At 41.5% G+C, this 11,546-nt stretch overlaps 1 protein-coding gene across 4 annotated transcripts in view; it reads left to right on the plus strand.

Annotated features, from left to right (window-relative positions):
* The window catches only part of KITLG (KIT ligand), an 89,267-nt gene extending 77,927 nt beyond the window's left edge, over positions 1–11,340 (plus strand). For 3 of the 4 annotated variants that reach the window (XM_066257782.1, XM_066257779.1, XM_066257781.1), the window contains 2 exons: positions 2,051–2,127; positions 10,655–11,340. In XM_066257782.1, the coding sequence (XP_066113879.1) occupies positions 2,051–2,090 (40 nt within the window). In that variant the 3' untranslated portion in view covers positions 2,091–2,127; positions 10,655–11,340. The remainder of the gene's footprint in view (positions 1–2,050; positions 2,128–10,654) is intronic. The other variant, XM_066257780.1, reaches the window with a different exon arrangement.
* The last annotated feature ends 206 nt before the right edge of the window (positions 11,341–11,546 follow it).

The following is an 11,546-nucleotide window of genomic DNA, read 5'->3' on the forward strand; positions in this document are numbered from 1 at the left end:
AAGTTGTTCATTCTTGGACCTGGCCAGTAGGCTCAATAGATAGAGCATTAGCCTGGTGTGCAGATGTCCTGGGCTCAATCCCTGGTCAAGGCACACTTAAAAAACAACCATCTACTTTTTCCTTCCCTCTCCCTCTTCCCCTCTCACAGCCAGTGGCTCGATTGGTTCGAGTGTCGGCCCCAGATGGGGGGTTGCCAAATGAGTCCTAGTCAGGATGCATGCTGGAGTCTGTCACTCTATCTCCCCTCCTCTAAAAAAAAAAAAAAATAGCCCTGGCCGGTTGGCTCAGTGGTGGAGCATTGGCCTGGCATGCAAGGGGTCCTGGGTTTGATTCCCAGCCAGGGCACACAGGAGAAGCTCCCATCTGCTTCTCCACCCCTCCCCCTCTCCTTCCTCTCTCTCTCTCTCTCTTCCCCTCCCGCAGCAAGGCTCCATTGGAGCAAGGATGGCCCGGGCGCTGGGGATGGCTCCTTGGCCTCTGCCCCAGGCGCTAGAGTGGCTCTGGTTGCAACAGAGTGACGCCCCGGAGGGGCAGAGTATCGCCCCCTGGTGGGCGTGCCGGGTGGATCCCGGTCGGGCACATGCGGGAGTCTGTCTGACTGTCTCTCCCCATTTCCATCTTCGGAAAAATACAAATAAATAAATAAATAAATAAAATAAATAGAAATTGTTCACTCTTAACTCTTATAATAGCAGCTCCCAACCAGTGTCTTCCAAGTCTTTGTCTACACTCCTAACCTCTTACTCTCTCTGCAAGCCTACATCTCCATTTACCTGTAGAATAACTTCACACCCTTCTTAGGGAATCAGAAGTGGTCCTCTCTACTTATTCCTCTAAGCACAATCTTGCTCAGTCTCCTGGTCATGGAGCTCGGTAGGCATCTTTGCTTATTCTTTTGCACCCTTTTACTGAGGCATACTGATTCCTCTCTCAAGGCCCTTACAAGCTCTGTCTGCCCTTTCTTTGCCAACAGTGATTATCTTCATTCACATCTTTATTATGTTTTGTCTGAGCTGCTGCCACAAAGTTTCTCTTTTTCTTAACCCCTCTAAACTCTACCTTTATCTCATTCTTCTATAAACTTTGATTCATAGTATCACTTCCTAGTCAAGATACTTTTTAAAAATCTTTTTAAAAATTTTATTTACTTATTTACCTTTGATATGAAAAAAATCTTTTTAAAATATTTATTTACTTTTTTATTGACTTTTTGGGGGGTACAGGTTTCAGGTGTGCAACTCAATAAACCAGCACCTGCACACTGTGTTGTAAGCCTGTCACCCCAAACTTAGTCATGATACTCTGTTATGTCAGTGGTTTTCAATTGCTGACCTACGTACCAGCCACCAGAAATTTCCTGCCAGTCCATGAAAGAGTAAATCATTCTGATGCTGTATAAAGATTATAGACCCAATGATCTTAGTTAAATTCGCTTGTGCTCATGGTGATTTCTGCATTGGTGGTCCCTGAAATAATTATCCTGTTTTCACTGGTCCCCAAGTGTAAAAAGGTTGAAAATCATTGTTCTATGTGATTTTCCTTTTGCATACTTAATATATTTGGCTATTCAATATTTTCTCTAAATATAAAAATTGTTTTAAGATACCTTCCATTTACTGTAGCTGACCCTGATCACTTGTTTACCTTGCTGTATTGCCCCAGTACTGATGCTTTCTCATGTTATTTTCTCTCAAGTGTATGCCTGTGTGTGTGTGTGTGTGTATCTATCTATATCTATCTATCTATATATATATATATAGATATAGATATATTCACATGTTAAGTGCATATAAGCATTTTTTGTATGTGTATATGCGTAGAGAATTTTATAAACTATTTGGGGAGACTATAGTTTCAGATAAAGTCTTCCCTCCTCCTTATAGTAATATTTATGAAGGTAAGCTCCCTACTTAACTGTGCAACCTTTTGTTATTGAATTTATGGGGTGGGGCGCCTTTTACAATGGTCAAATCATGGTGTGGTCAGATCATGGTGTACTTCAGAATCTCTGTCCAAAAGTAAATAAGCATTTTTCTTGTTGTTTTTCAGTATGTTGCAAGAAAAAGAGAGAGAGTTTCAAGAAGTGTAATTGTGGCTTGTATCAACACTGTTACTTTTGTACATTGGTAAGTTTTTAGAATTCAAGCTGAAAGATTTAATGAGAACTATACTGCATCTTAGATGCCAAAATTTAGAAACAAAATGCATTGTCTTCTATTTATATTAAGCTGATGTCAGTATGTTAACTGAAAAGCTGCTACATAATTGAACTGTGCATTTCAAATCCATTGTTATGTTCTGAAGCTTTGAAAGGCAAAGCAATGTTAGTCCTGATGAGTGGTTCATCTTGAATGGGAGATACATAAAAAGTGAACAGTTAAGTATTTACTATTTTTGAGGCCAGAAAATAATTTCACAAGAGAATAGAATCAATTAGGACTAAAATAAAATATTATTAAGAGAGCAAGAGTAGACAAAATCAGTTTCAATTAGGTGTAATTACTATAGTATGATAGAAAAAGTTATTTCATTTGTTAGATGCTAAAACAAGCAAAACCTAAAAACATTTCTTTGCCATTTTAAGGAAAAGGAGAAAAGCTCAAAATATCTTACAGTCAGGAGAGGGAAGGTAAAGTGCTATCTGCCACATGACTGGTAATCATTGTGGCTCATCACAGTGCAGATCCCAGGATGCACTGAATATATAAGCCAGTGCAGACACCTGTTGTGATCATGTGAGTCTGCGGAGGGCTTGTGGGGGAAAGGAGAGTGAGAACACATGTCCTGAAGGCACTGATGTTCACATCTCCTCTCCCAGCTCCCAAACTCCAGATCCTGTTGTGATCGTGTGAGTCTGCAGAGGGCTTGTGGGAGAAAAGAGTGAAAACACATGTCTTTAAGGCACTGGTGTTCATATCTCCTCTCCCAGCTCCCAAACTCCAGATCCTGTTGTGATCGTGTGGGTCTGTGGAGGGCTTGTGGGGGAAAGGAGAGTGAAAACACATGTCCTGAAGGCACTGATGTTCACATCTCCTCTCCCAGCTCCCAAACTCCAGATCCTGTTGTGATCGTATGGGTCTGCGGAGGGCTTGTGGGGAAAAGGAGAGTGAGAACACATGTCCTGAAGGCAGGCACTGATGTTCACATTTCCTCTCCCAGCTCCCAAACTCCAGATCCTCTTGGGAGCACCCTGAAAGGCACTAACCTGCTCCAACGTTGATCCATGCTCTTCTCACTTTCACTTCTGCTAACTGGCTCTTAATTCTATTATGCCCGTGGGATCCTGGGCACATTGATTACAGGGCATCGGTGTTCTCTCATGCTCTTGAGCTCTTCCCTGTACTCTCTCAGCTCAGAGGACTGCTTACTCTCCTAAACCATGTGGATGCGGTCAGTGGTGGTGATCTTGACCTTTTCCTTATAGGTCACTGTCCTTGCAACTTTCACTTTTGTCCCAGATTCTGACATTTATCTCTTGTTTAAAACTTTACCAGGAAAATGGGTCACAGAGCCTTTTGCCTCCTCTAGGAAGGCTCACTTTTACAGTTATAGAGCATCACTTTCAACAACCCAAGATAACATGATACAATAATAATTATGTTTCATTTTTCTCTAATACTTTTTAACCTTGTTAATGTTCAGATTTCATTTTTGCCTTTAATCATGCCCTTGGTCACTATGTCCAAAACGTGAATCCTGGCTTCTCTCTAGACTCATTTATTTCCTGTCAAATAATGTAAATGAATACACACTTAGATCAACTCTTTTTATTTTCTGGAGTCATATTACCCAAGGAAAAAAGTCATTTTATTTTCTGGGAAACCAATTCCTCTGCCCTTCAAGCCCAACACAAGCCTCACTATATCTTCTCTGTGTGCCATTTCAGTTTCCTTAAGCCAGATGTCCACAAATCGCACATTAAATGGTTAACTGAGTCTTAAAGGCTCAAGTAATGTCCACTGTTTGGTTTTGGATTACATTGCTGAGATCCTGTTTTAGCACACTGGTCTTTAATCATGTGGTTTTAATTGTAACATTTGTCCTGTGACATTTGGATAGTAGATTCTAATGGGAAAACCCAGGGCAATTGTTTAAGAGGGAAAAAAGATGGCATTTTAAAGCAACTGTAGTCAAGCAACTTAGGCATACACTTACTATTCGAGGAACAAAGACAGGAACTGAGTCTGTCTGGTTCTTACTGTGTCTCCTTACTTGACATCTGCATATGGTAGGTTCTCAATAAATGCTTGTTAAATGAGTAAATGCTTGTTGAGTGAATGATTAAACCCTAAGTGAAAGTTGGTAAGAAGATAGTAAGACCTGCTCTATAGCCCTATGCCTATAGTTAACAATGCTATGTTGTATACCTAAAAATTTGTTGAGGGTAGATCTCATATATTCTTGCCTCAATAAAATATTTTTTTAATTTTTAATACTTTTAAGAAGATATTTTTATTTTGTGTGCATGTGTGTGTTTGATTTGCTGATTTTCGTAAATAGAACAGTACAGTGTACACAGCAAGGGATAATATACTCATATGGGAAATGATTAATTTATTTTCCTAAACTATAAAATATTATCCATGTATAAGACAAATCAAAGTAGACAGGTTAAAAAAGAAGTCCTGAATTTTTTAGAAAAACATTTATCATATATCAGTAGAAAATGACAAAGTGGTATTATCCTTCATAAAGCACCTTACCCAGAATCTCTGCCAAGCTCTCTCAAGACTCAGCTCAGATACTACCACCTCTAAAAAGCCGACTACCCTAATGAAAGTAATCTCTCTTTATGGTCCTCTGTGTTTCGTGTTACGTTTCATATGACATATAATACTAATATATTAGCAGGAAATCGCAGTTTCTTGTGTAGACATTTTGTGTCTTCTCCAAAAAGATAAGCTCTTAAAAGAAGGCAGGTTTGTTTCTGAATTTCATTTTGGAATCCCACCAAAGTACATAATGTTGAATAAATAGTGTAGGTAAGTGATGAATAAATATTTGTTCAGTAAATGAACGGAGAGATGAATATCTCAAGAGTATTGCAATATTGTGAGAATAAAATTTATGGAAATAAAACCAAAAATAGACTTGCGTATGTAGAAGTAAATAAGTCAAATGCTGAAGATAGGATAAAGGAAGAAAAAAGAGGCAGCTCATTGTCATGAATCTTAGACTCCAGAGTCAAAATGTGTATCATGTGTAATCATTATTGAGTGCCCACTGCATAGAGTAAAGCCTCTGGCTTGGCCCTGCACCAGGACAAGTTTAAAACTTCCAAGGAACTTGGAGTATAACTTGGGGAAAATGTTTGGGAGAGCAGACGGACCATGGTGTGACAGAAGTAATCTGCTGAAGACTAAGAATAAGAGTAGTAAAAAGTACCAAGATAGAAATGAAATGGGGAGTTGTAATTATTGATTTTAAAAATTAGACATAATAGGGATGATATTCATTTTTCTTGGCTAACAGGAAAAGGGGGGAGCACGGGGGAATGACGCAGATCTCTGGCGTGGATCTCTCCCTGCAGTGGAGGTTTCATTACCTAAAACATGAAAGCGGGACAACTGTTGGAACACTAGAACATAAAGCAGTGGAATAGTTTGTTAGCTCTTTGAAGGAAATAGTGTATAATTGGAAAATGAAGAGGAGAGTTTGATACTTTAAATACAAGAAAAGAACATGGAAGGAATGTAAGATCATGACCTAGAAACAACAGAAATTGCCTCTAAGAGAAATTGCCTCCAAAGCTATGTTTATCTGACATTAAACATGAAAAATATCTATAAGAAAATATCCCTGGCCAGTTAGCTCAGTGGTAGAGCGTTGGCCTGGTGTGCAGGAGTCCTGGGTTCGATCCCCGGCCAGGGCACACAGGGGAGGTGCCCATCTGCTTCTCCACTGCCCCCCCCCTTCCTCTCTGTTTCTCTCTTCCCCTCCCGCAGCCGAGGCTCCATTGGAGCAAAAAGATGGCCCAGGTACTGGGAATGGCTCCTTGGCCTCTGCCCTAGGCGCTAGAGTGGCTCTGGTCGCGACAGAGCGATGCCCCGGATAGGCAGAGCATCGCCCCCTGGTGGGTGTGCCGGGTGGATCCCGGTCGGGCGCATGCGGGAGTCTGTCTGACTGCTTCCCCGTTTCCAGCTTCGGAAAAGTAAAAAAAAAAAAAAAAAAAAAAAAAAAAAAAGATAAAAACCCACTTGGTCAGTTAGCTGATGCCAAGTAGCCATATGTAGCATCCCACAAGAATTTCTCATTTATTAGACTGTGGATAGCAGAATTTAAGGGAAAGAAATAAAATGCAACATAATATAGGAAAATTTTACTCTTCATTTTTCCGACAAACTCTTAGTTCGTGCATTGTCGGATGCAAAGCTTAATATAACCTAGTTGTATCCTCAAATTGCTTATAGCCTACAAAAGGAAATAGGACATATGCATAATAACCTATTTTAAAAAGGAAACTAGAAGTTTACAAAGTTTAAAAAGTAACTAAAGGAACTCACAGGGAAAATTCAGTAGGAGATCCAAGGGAAGGCCACTGCATGTGCTTGTACAGGATGTGGCATTCCTTCGAGTTGTGCAATGCACACCCATTTCCAGTTGCTCTATCTGAAGGGACAGAGATCACTAGCAACAGAGGAAAGGTTTCATTGTTCAGGTAATGGAGGTGGCATTGGAACTGAGCTAGATGGTAAGTGATTGGTCAATTTCTGCAGCAAATTGACCAATTGTCTGGATAGTGCAAATGGAATAAACAAAGTCGGAAAGGCCAAAAACACAGACCATGTTCCAAAGTCAGTTTGTTCAGTTGGACTCCAGTGGAGGTCACACATAAAGAGTTCAAGTGCTGCCCTGGCCGGTTGGCTCACCGGTAGAGTGTCGGCCTAGCGTGTGGAGGACCCGGGTTCGATTCCCAGCCAGGGCACACAGGAGAAGCACCCATTTGCTTCTCCACCCCTCCGCCGCACCTTCCTCTCTGTCTCTCTCTTCCCCTCCCGCAGCCAAGGCTCCATTGGAGCAGAGATGGCCCGGGCGCTGGGGATGGCTCTGTGACCTCTGCCTCAGGCGCTAGAGTGGCTCTGGTCGCAACATGGCGACACCCAGGATGGGCAGAGCATTGCCCCCTGGTGGGCAGAGCATCGCCCCCTGGTGGGCGTGCCGGGTGGATCCCGGTCGGGCGCATGCAGGAGTCTGTCTGTCTCTCCCTGTTTCCAGCTTCAGAAAAATGCAACAAAAAAAAAAAAAAAAAAAAAAGGGTTCAAGTGCTGAGTAGAAACTGTAGGATCAGTTTGAAAAATTCCAAGTATAGGTCTTACACTTTAACATGAGGAGCTGTTGGAGGGTTCAGAAAAGATGTGAGCGATACAATCAAAACCGAGTTTTAGGGAAGTAATCAGTTGTTAGGGCAGATGGATGGGAGTGGTGTACTGGAGTCAGGGAGTCCACTTAGGAGGATGACCTTCTAAGCAGATGTGAGAGAATGATGACCTGAACTAGAGTCAGGGCCACGGAAGCAGGAAAGCATGGGCCATTTTGGAGACGTTGCAGTAAAAGAATCAATAAACTAGTTGCTGATGGGATATGAGGTTTGACATTACAGGGACTACCTAAGGGTGGTCTGGAGTCTTTGGGACTCCAGATGGTGTGCCATCAAAAGAAAATAGAAGGAGCAGTTAGTAAATATTGACTAGTGGCCAGATATGTTAGACAAATTCAGAGAACAGTTGGGGCTGCAAATAATAGATTTGGGAGTCATCTACAAAGAATTTTAATTGAGAGCTTGGTAGAAGGACTGCATAGTCACCCAGAAGGTCCAGTTTGGCATGAGTTTGTAGACCTGCAGTGAGCAGTGTTATTGATGTATCTCAGCATGGTAAGATTAGGAAAGACTTCTTATAATGTGGCTGGTAGAAAGATTTCCTAAAAGAAACAACCTGGAAGTTTCCTATAGATCTAAGAACATAATAGACCCTCGGATTGAAAAGCAGATAAGTGTGAGTCAAGCTTGGTCATTTAGCATGCAGGATATGGGAATGATGGTTGCCAGGTGGCGAGCATGTGACCCTTTACCAGGTATTTCCTAAGAATTTGTGGAGCTTTGGAGTTTTTGTTTTTGTTTTTGTTTTTAGCTCTCTTTCTATAGACACATTGTGATGCAGAGGGTTAGAAGGGATTAGACCTGGGTTCAAGCCTTGGCTCTGAACATTTAACTAGCTGTGTGTTCCTGAATGAATCAGTTGTCTTTTAAGCCCTGGTTGTACAACTAAAGTGAGGGAATCATAATACTCACCCTGCTTATTTCATGAGGTTGTTGCAAAAATCCAGGGTCTTACTACAAAAATTATAGTTTTCTTGTATGGAAAAACAGTCATCAGCTTTCAAGTTTATTTTCTTTGCTAAATAATCCAGGGACAAAATCAGAAATAGAGTCCTATTCTTGCTTTTATACATTTTTTTTTTTTTTTGACAGAGACATAGAGAGTCAGAGAGAGGGACAGATAGGAACAGACAGACAAGAGAAGCATCAATTCTTCGTTGTAGCACCTTAGTTGTTTGTTGATTGCTTTCTCATATGTCCCTTGACCGAGGCAGGGCTATAGCAGAGTGAGTAACCCATTGATAAAGATGATGATCTTGGGCTCAAGCCAGCAACCATGGAGGCATGTTTATGATCCCACACTTAAGCTGGTGAGCCCATGCTCAAGTCGGATGAGGCTGCGCCGGCGACCTTGGGGTTTCAAACCTGGGTCCTCCGTGTCCCAGTCCAACGTTCTATCTATTGCACCACTGCCTGGTTAGGCCTGCTTTTCTACATTTAAATTTAGGATTTTAAATATTTATAGCCACAGATAGATAGATAGATAGATAATCTGTATAGATATATATCACTTTGCTCTTCTTTGATTCTCTTTTGCTTTTCTAACTAAGCTTAATTTTTAAAGTATCTGCTATAGCCCTGGCCGGTTGGCTCAGCGGTAGAGCGTCGGCCTAGCGTGCGGAGGACCTGGGTTCGATTCCCGGCCAGGGCACACAGGAGAAGCGCCCATTTGCTTCTCCACCCCTCTGCCGCGCTTTCCTCTCTGTCTCTCTCTTCCCCTCCCGCAGCCAAGGCTCCATTGGAGCAAAGATGGCCCGGGCGCTGGGGATGGCTCTGTGGCCTCTGCCCCAGGCGCTAGAGTGGCTCTGGTCGCAACATGGCAACGCCCAGGATGGGCAGAGCATCGCCCCCTGGTGGGCAGAGCGTCGCCCCTGGTGGGCGTGCCGGGTGGATCCCGGTCGGGCGCATGCGGGAGTCTGTCTGACTGTCTCTCCCCATTTCCAGCTTCAGAAAAATGAAAAAAAAAAAATATATATATATATATATATATATATCTGCTATATATTTTGGATTTCTGATATTTTCTCTAATATTTCTTCATTTTCCTTCAGGATTTAATTTTGCTTTTCTAAATAAAGTTTCTCTAGTTCCTAGAATTCTCTCTTTGGTAAACTGTCATGTAATATGGTTTTTAGTATAATGTATTTAGAAAGACTTGAAAAAATATTACACTTCTTATCACTCACACTATGGAATTTTATACAAAACCTGTGCGATGATCTCAAACATTTTAAAACCAGGGTTTGATAAATAAGGACCAAGATAGGGAGGAAGTAGTGAGTAGGAAAGAAATGCAAAAATGTACATTTATTTAGGGGTTGTGATTGAAGATAGCATAAAGATACTGTCTGTAATAAAAAAAATAGATAAGGAAATACAAATATTTCACTTGAAAGTTGCAAAATTAGAAAGCCGAGTCCAAATCTCAGTGGTTTAACACCAGCACAGAACTAAAATCTGGCTTGCCTGCTTCAGCAAGTACAATAAACTGTGCTAAGGCCAAATGAACATCCCAGAGGCTTTGTGGTAGTAGGATTTCTGTCTTTTTCTGACAGTATTGAATGAGATCTTGCTGCTATTTCCTCTGTTGGGAGAAGCCATTGCTAATGCCAGGCAGTTTAGACACTGGCATTGCTCAGTATCCAGGAGTCTATTACTTGCTGGTGGCCTCTGACCAGTTTCTCCACCTGTCCCAGATATCTCTGTCACGCTACTCCATCTCTTTCCACTTCACCTCTCTCTAACACTGCCTTTGTCCTTCACACCCTCTGCCCTTACCACCTGTCTGCTACGTTTTCATAGCGTTGTTAGAGAAATTCAAGGCTACACAGGTTGATAACCCTCTTACCACAAACAGAGATAATCAGTGGCCTGTTTGAGGATATGAAAGTTTAGGGTATTCATTCATCCGTTTCTATGTGCAAGAAATACTTATTGAGTATTATTTTGTGCCTGGTGCTGTTCTAGGTATTGAAATATGGCAGCAAGTAAAAAAGATAAAGCTCCATGTCCTCATGGAGCTTATACTCAATAGGAGCACACAGACAATAAACAATAAGATTATTTCATAAGATGTTTTGTGTTACCAGGGAGATCATAGAAACTAATCATTGCATTGAAGAAAACATTTGTCTGAGTTCTTTTAGGCTGCGTAAGTGGAGCATACATTGTAAGTTTGTTACTAATTCTATAGTCATATGAATTCAGCTATTGAAAATGTAAAGGAGGCAGAAAGCAGATACGCCCTAATCTCTCTTTTTGTCTTTTCTCTCTAGGCAGGTAACAGTTCATGTTTGCTTCATAAATGAAGCAGCTTTAAACAAATTCATATTCTGTCTTAAGTAACAGACCACATCTTTCCCTGTTCTTGCTACCCATGACTCTATATGGATGATTCATAAATTGGAACAAGGTGTTTTACTGTGAAGCCAGCACTGAATTAATCATCTATAAAGAAGAACTTGCATGGAGCAGGACTCTGTTTTACGGACCTGAGGGACTTGTAGTGTCCTTTAGAACCTGCAGCTGATGTTGGGAGAGAAAGCACGTGTCCTGGACTGCACGCCCAGTTTGCATGCCTCCAGAATTGTCCAATTGCTGAAAAGCCACATAGCTTTATTTTCAGTTACAACCTACATTTTTTAGTTAATCTTGGTCCCTTCAAGTAGAGTTCAGTCTGGATTGTTGGGGTAATAATTTTCCTCAAAGGGATCTAGAAGAATTTTAAAGACAGAAACTCAATAGCATCAGCCACTGTTCGTATGAAAAGTAGTGGAAGAGAGAGTAGGTATCCTGTCAGCCTTGTAGCACTGATTGAGGATGTGAATCTGATTTCAGGCTCTTCCTGGTGTAAACCGTGATCACCCACATCCCATTAGGCGAATGGACGTGGTTGGCTGGATCTGTCCATGCAGGGGAGCCAGTACTGAATTAGAACAGTGACGCCTTTGCAGAGGGGAGACTCCCCAAAAGAGTCATTGCACGAAGAAGCTATGAACGCTGAGCAGCAGGACAGTCGCCGAGGAGGACATCTGTCAGCCCTGCTGAAGTCGGCCTTTTCCCTTGACCACTGTCGAGTGTATAAATCATGCTTGCAAAATATATTACAAAATGTTTATGTTCTAAAACTATTACAGAATTATGCAAAGGGACTTAGGAGAAATTGCT

The sequence above is a fragment of the Saccopteryx bilineata genome, chromosome 2, assembly GCF_036850765.1.
Source record: "Saccopteryx bilineata isolate mSacBil1 chromosome 2, mSacBil1_pri_phased_curated, whole genome shotgun sequence".
Taxonomy (NCBI): Eukaryota; Metazoa; Chordata; class Mammalia; order Chiroptera; family Emballonuridae; genus Saccopteryx; species Saccopteryx bilineata.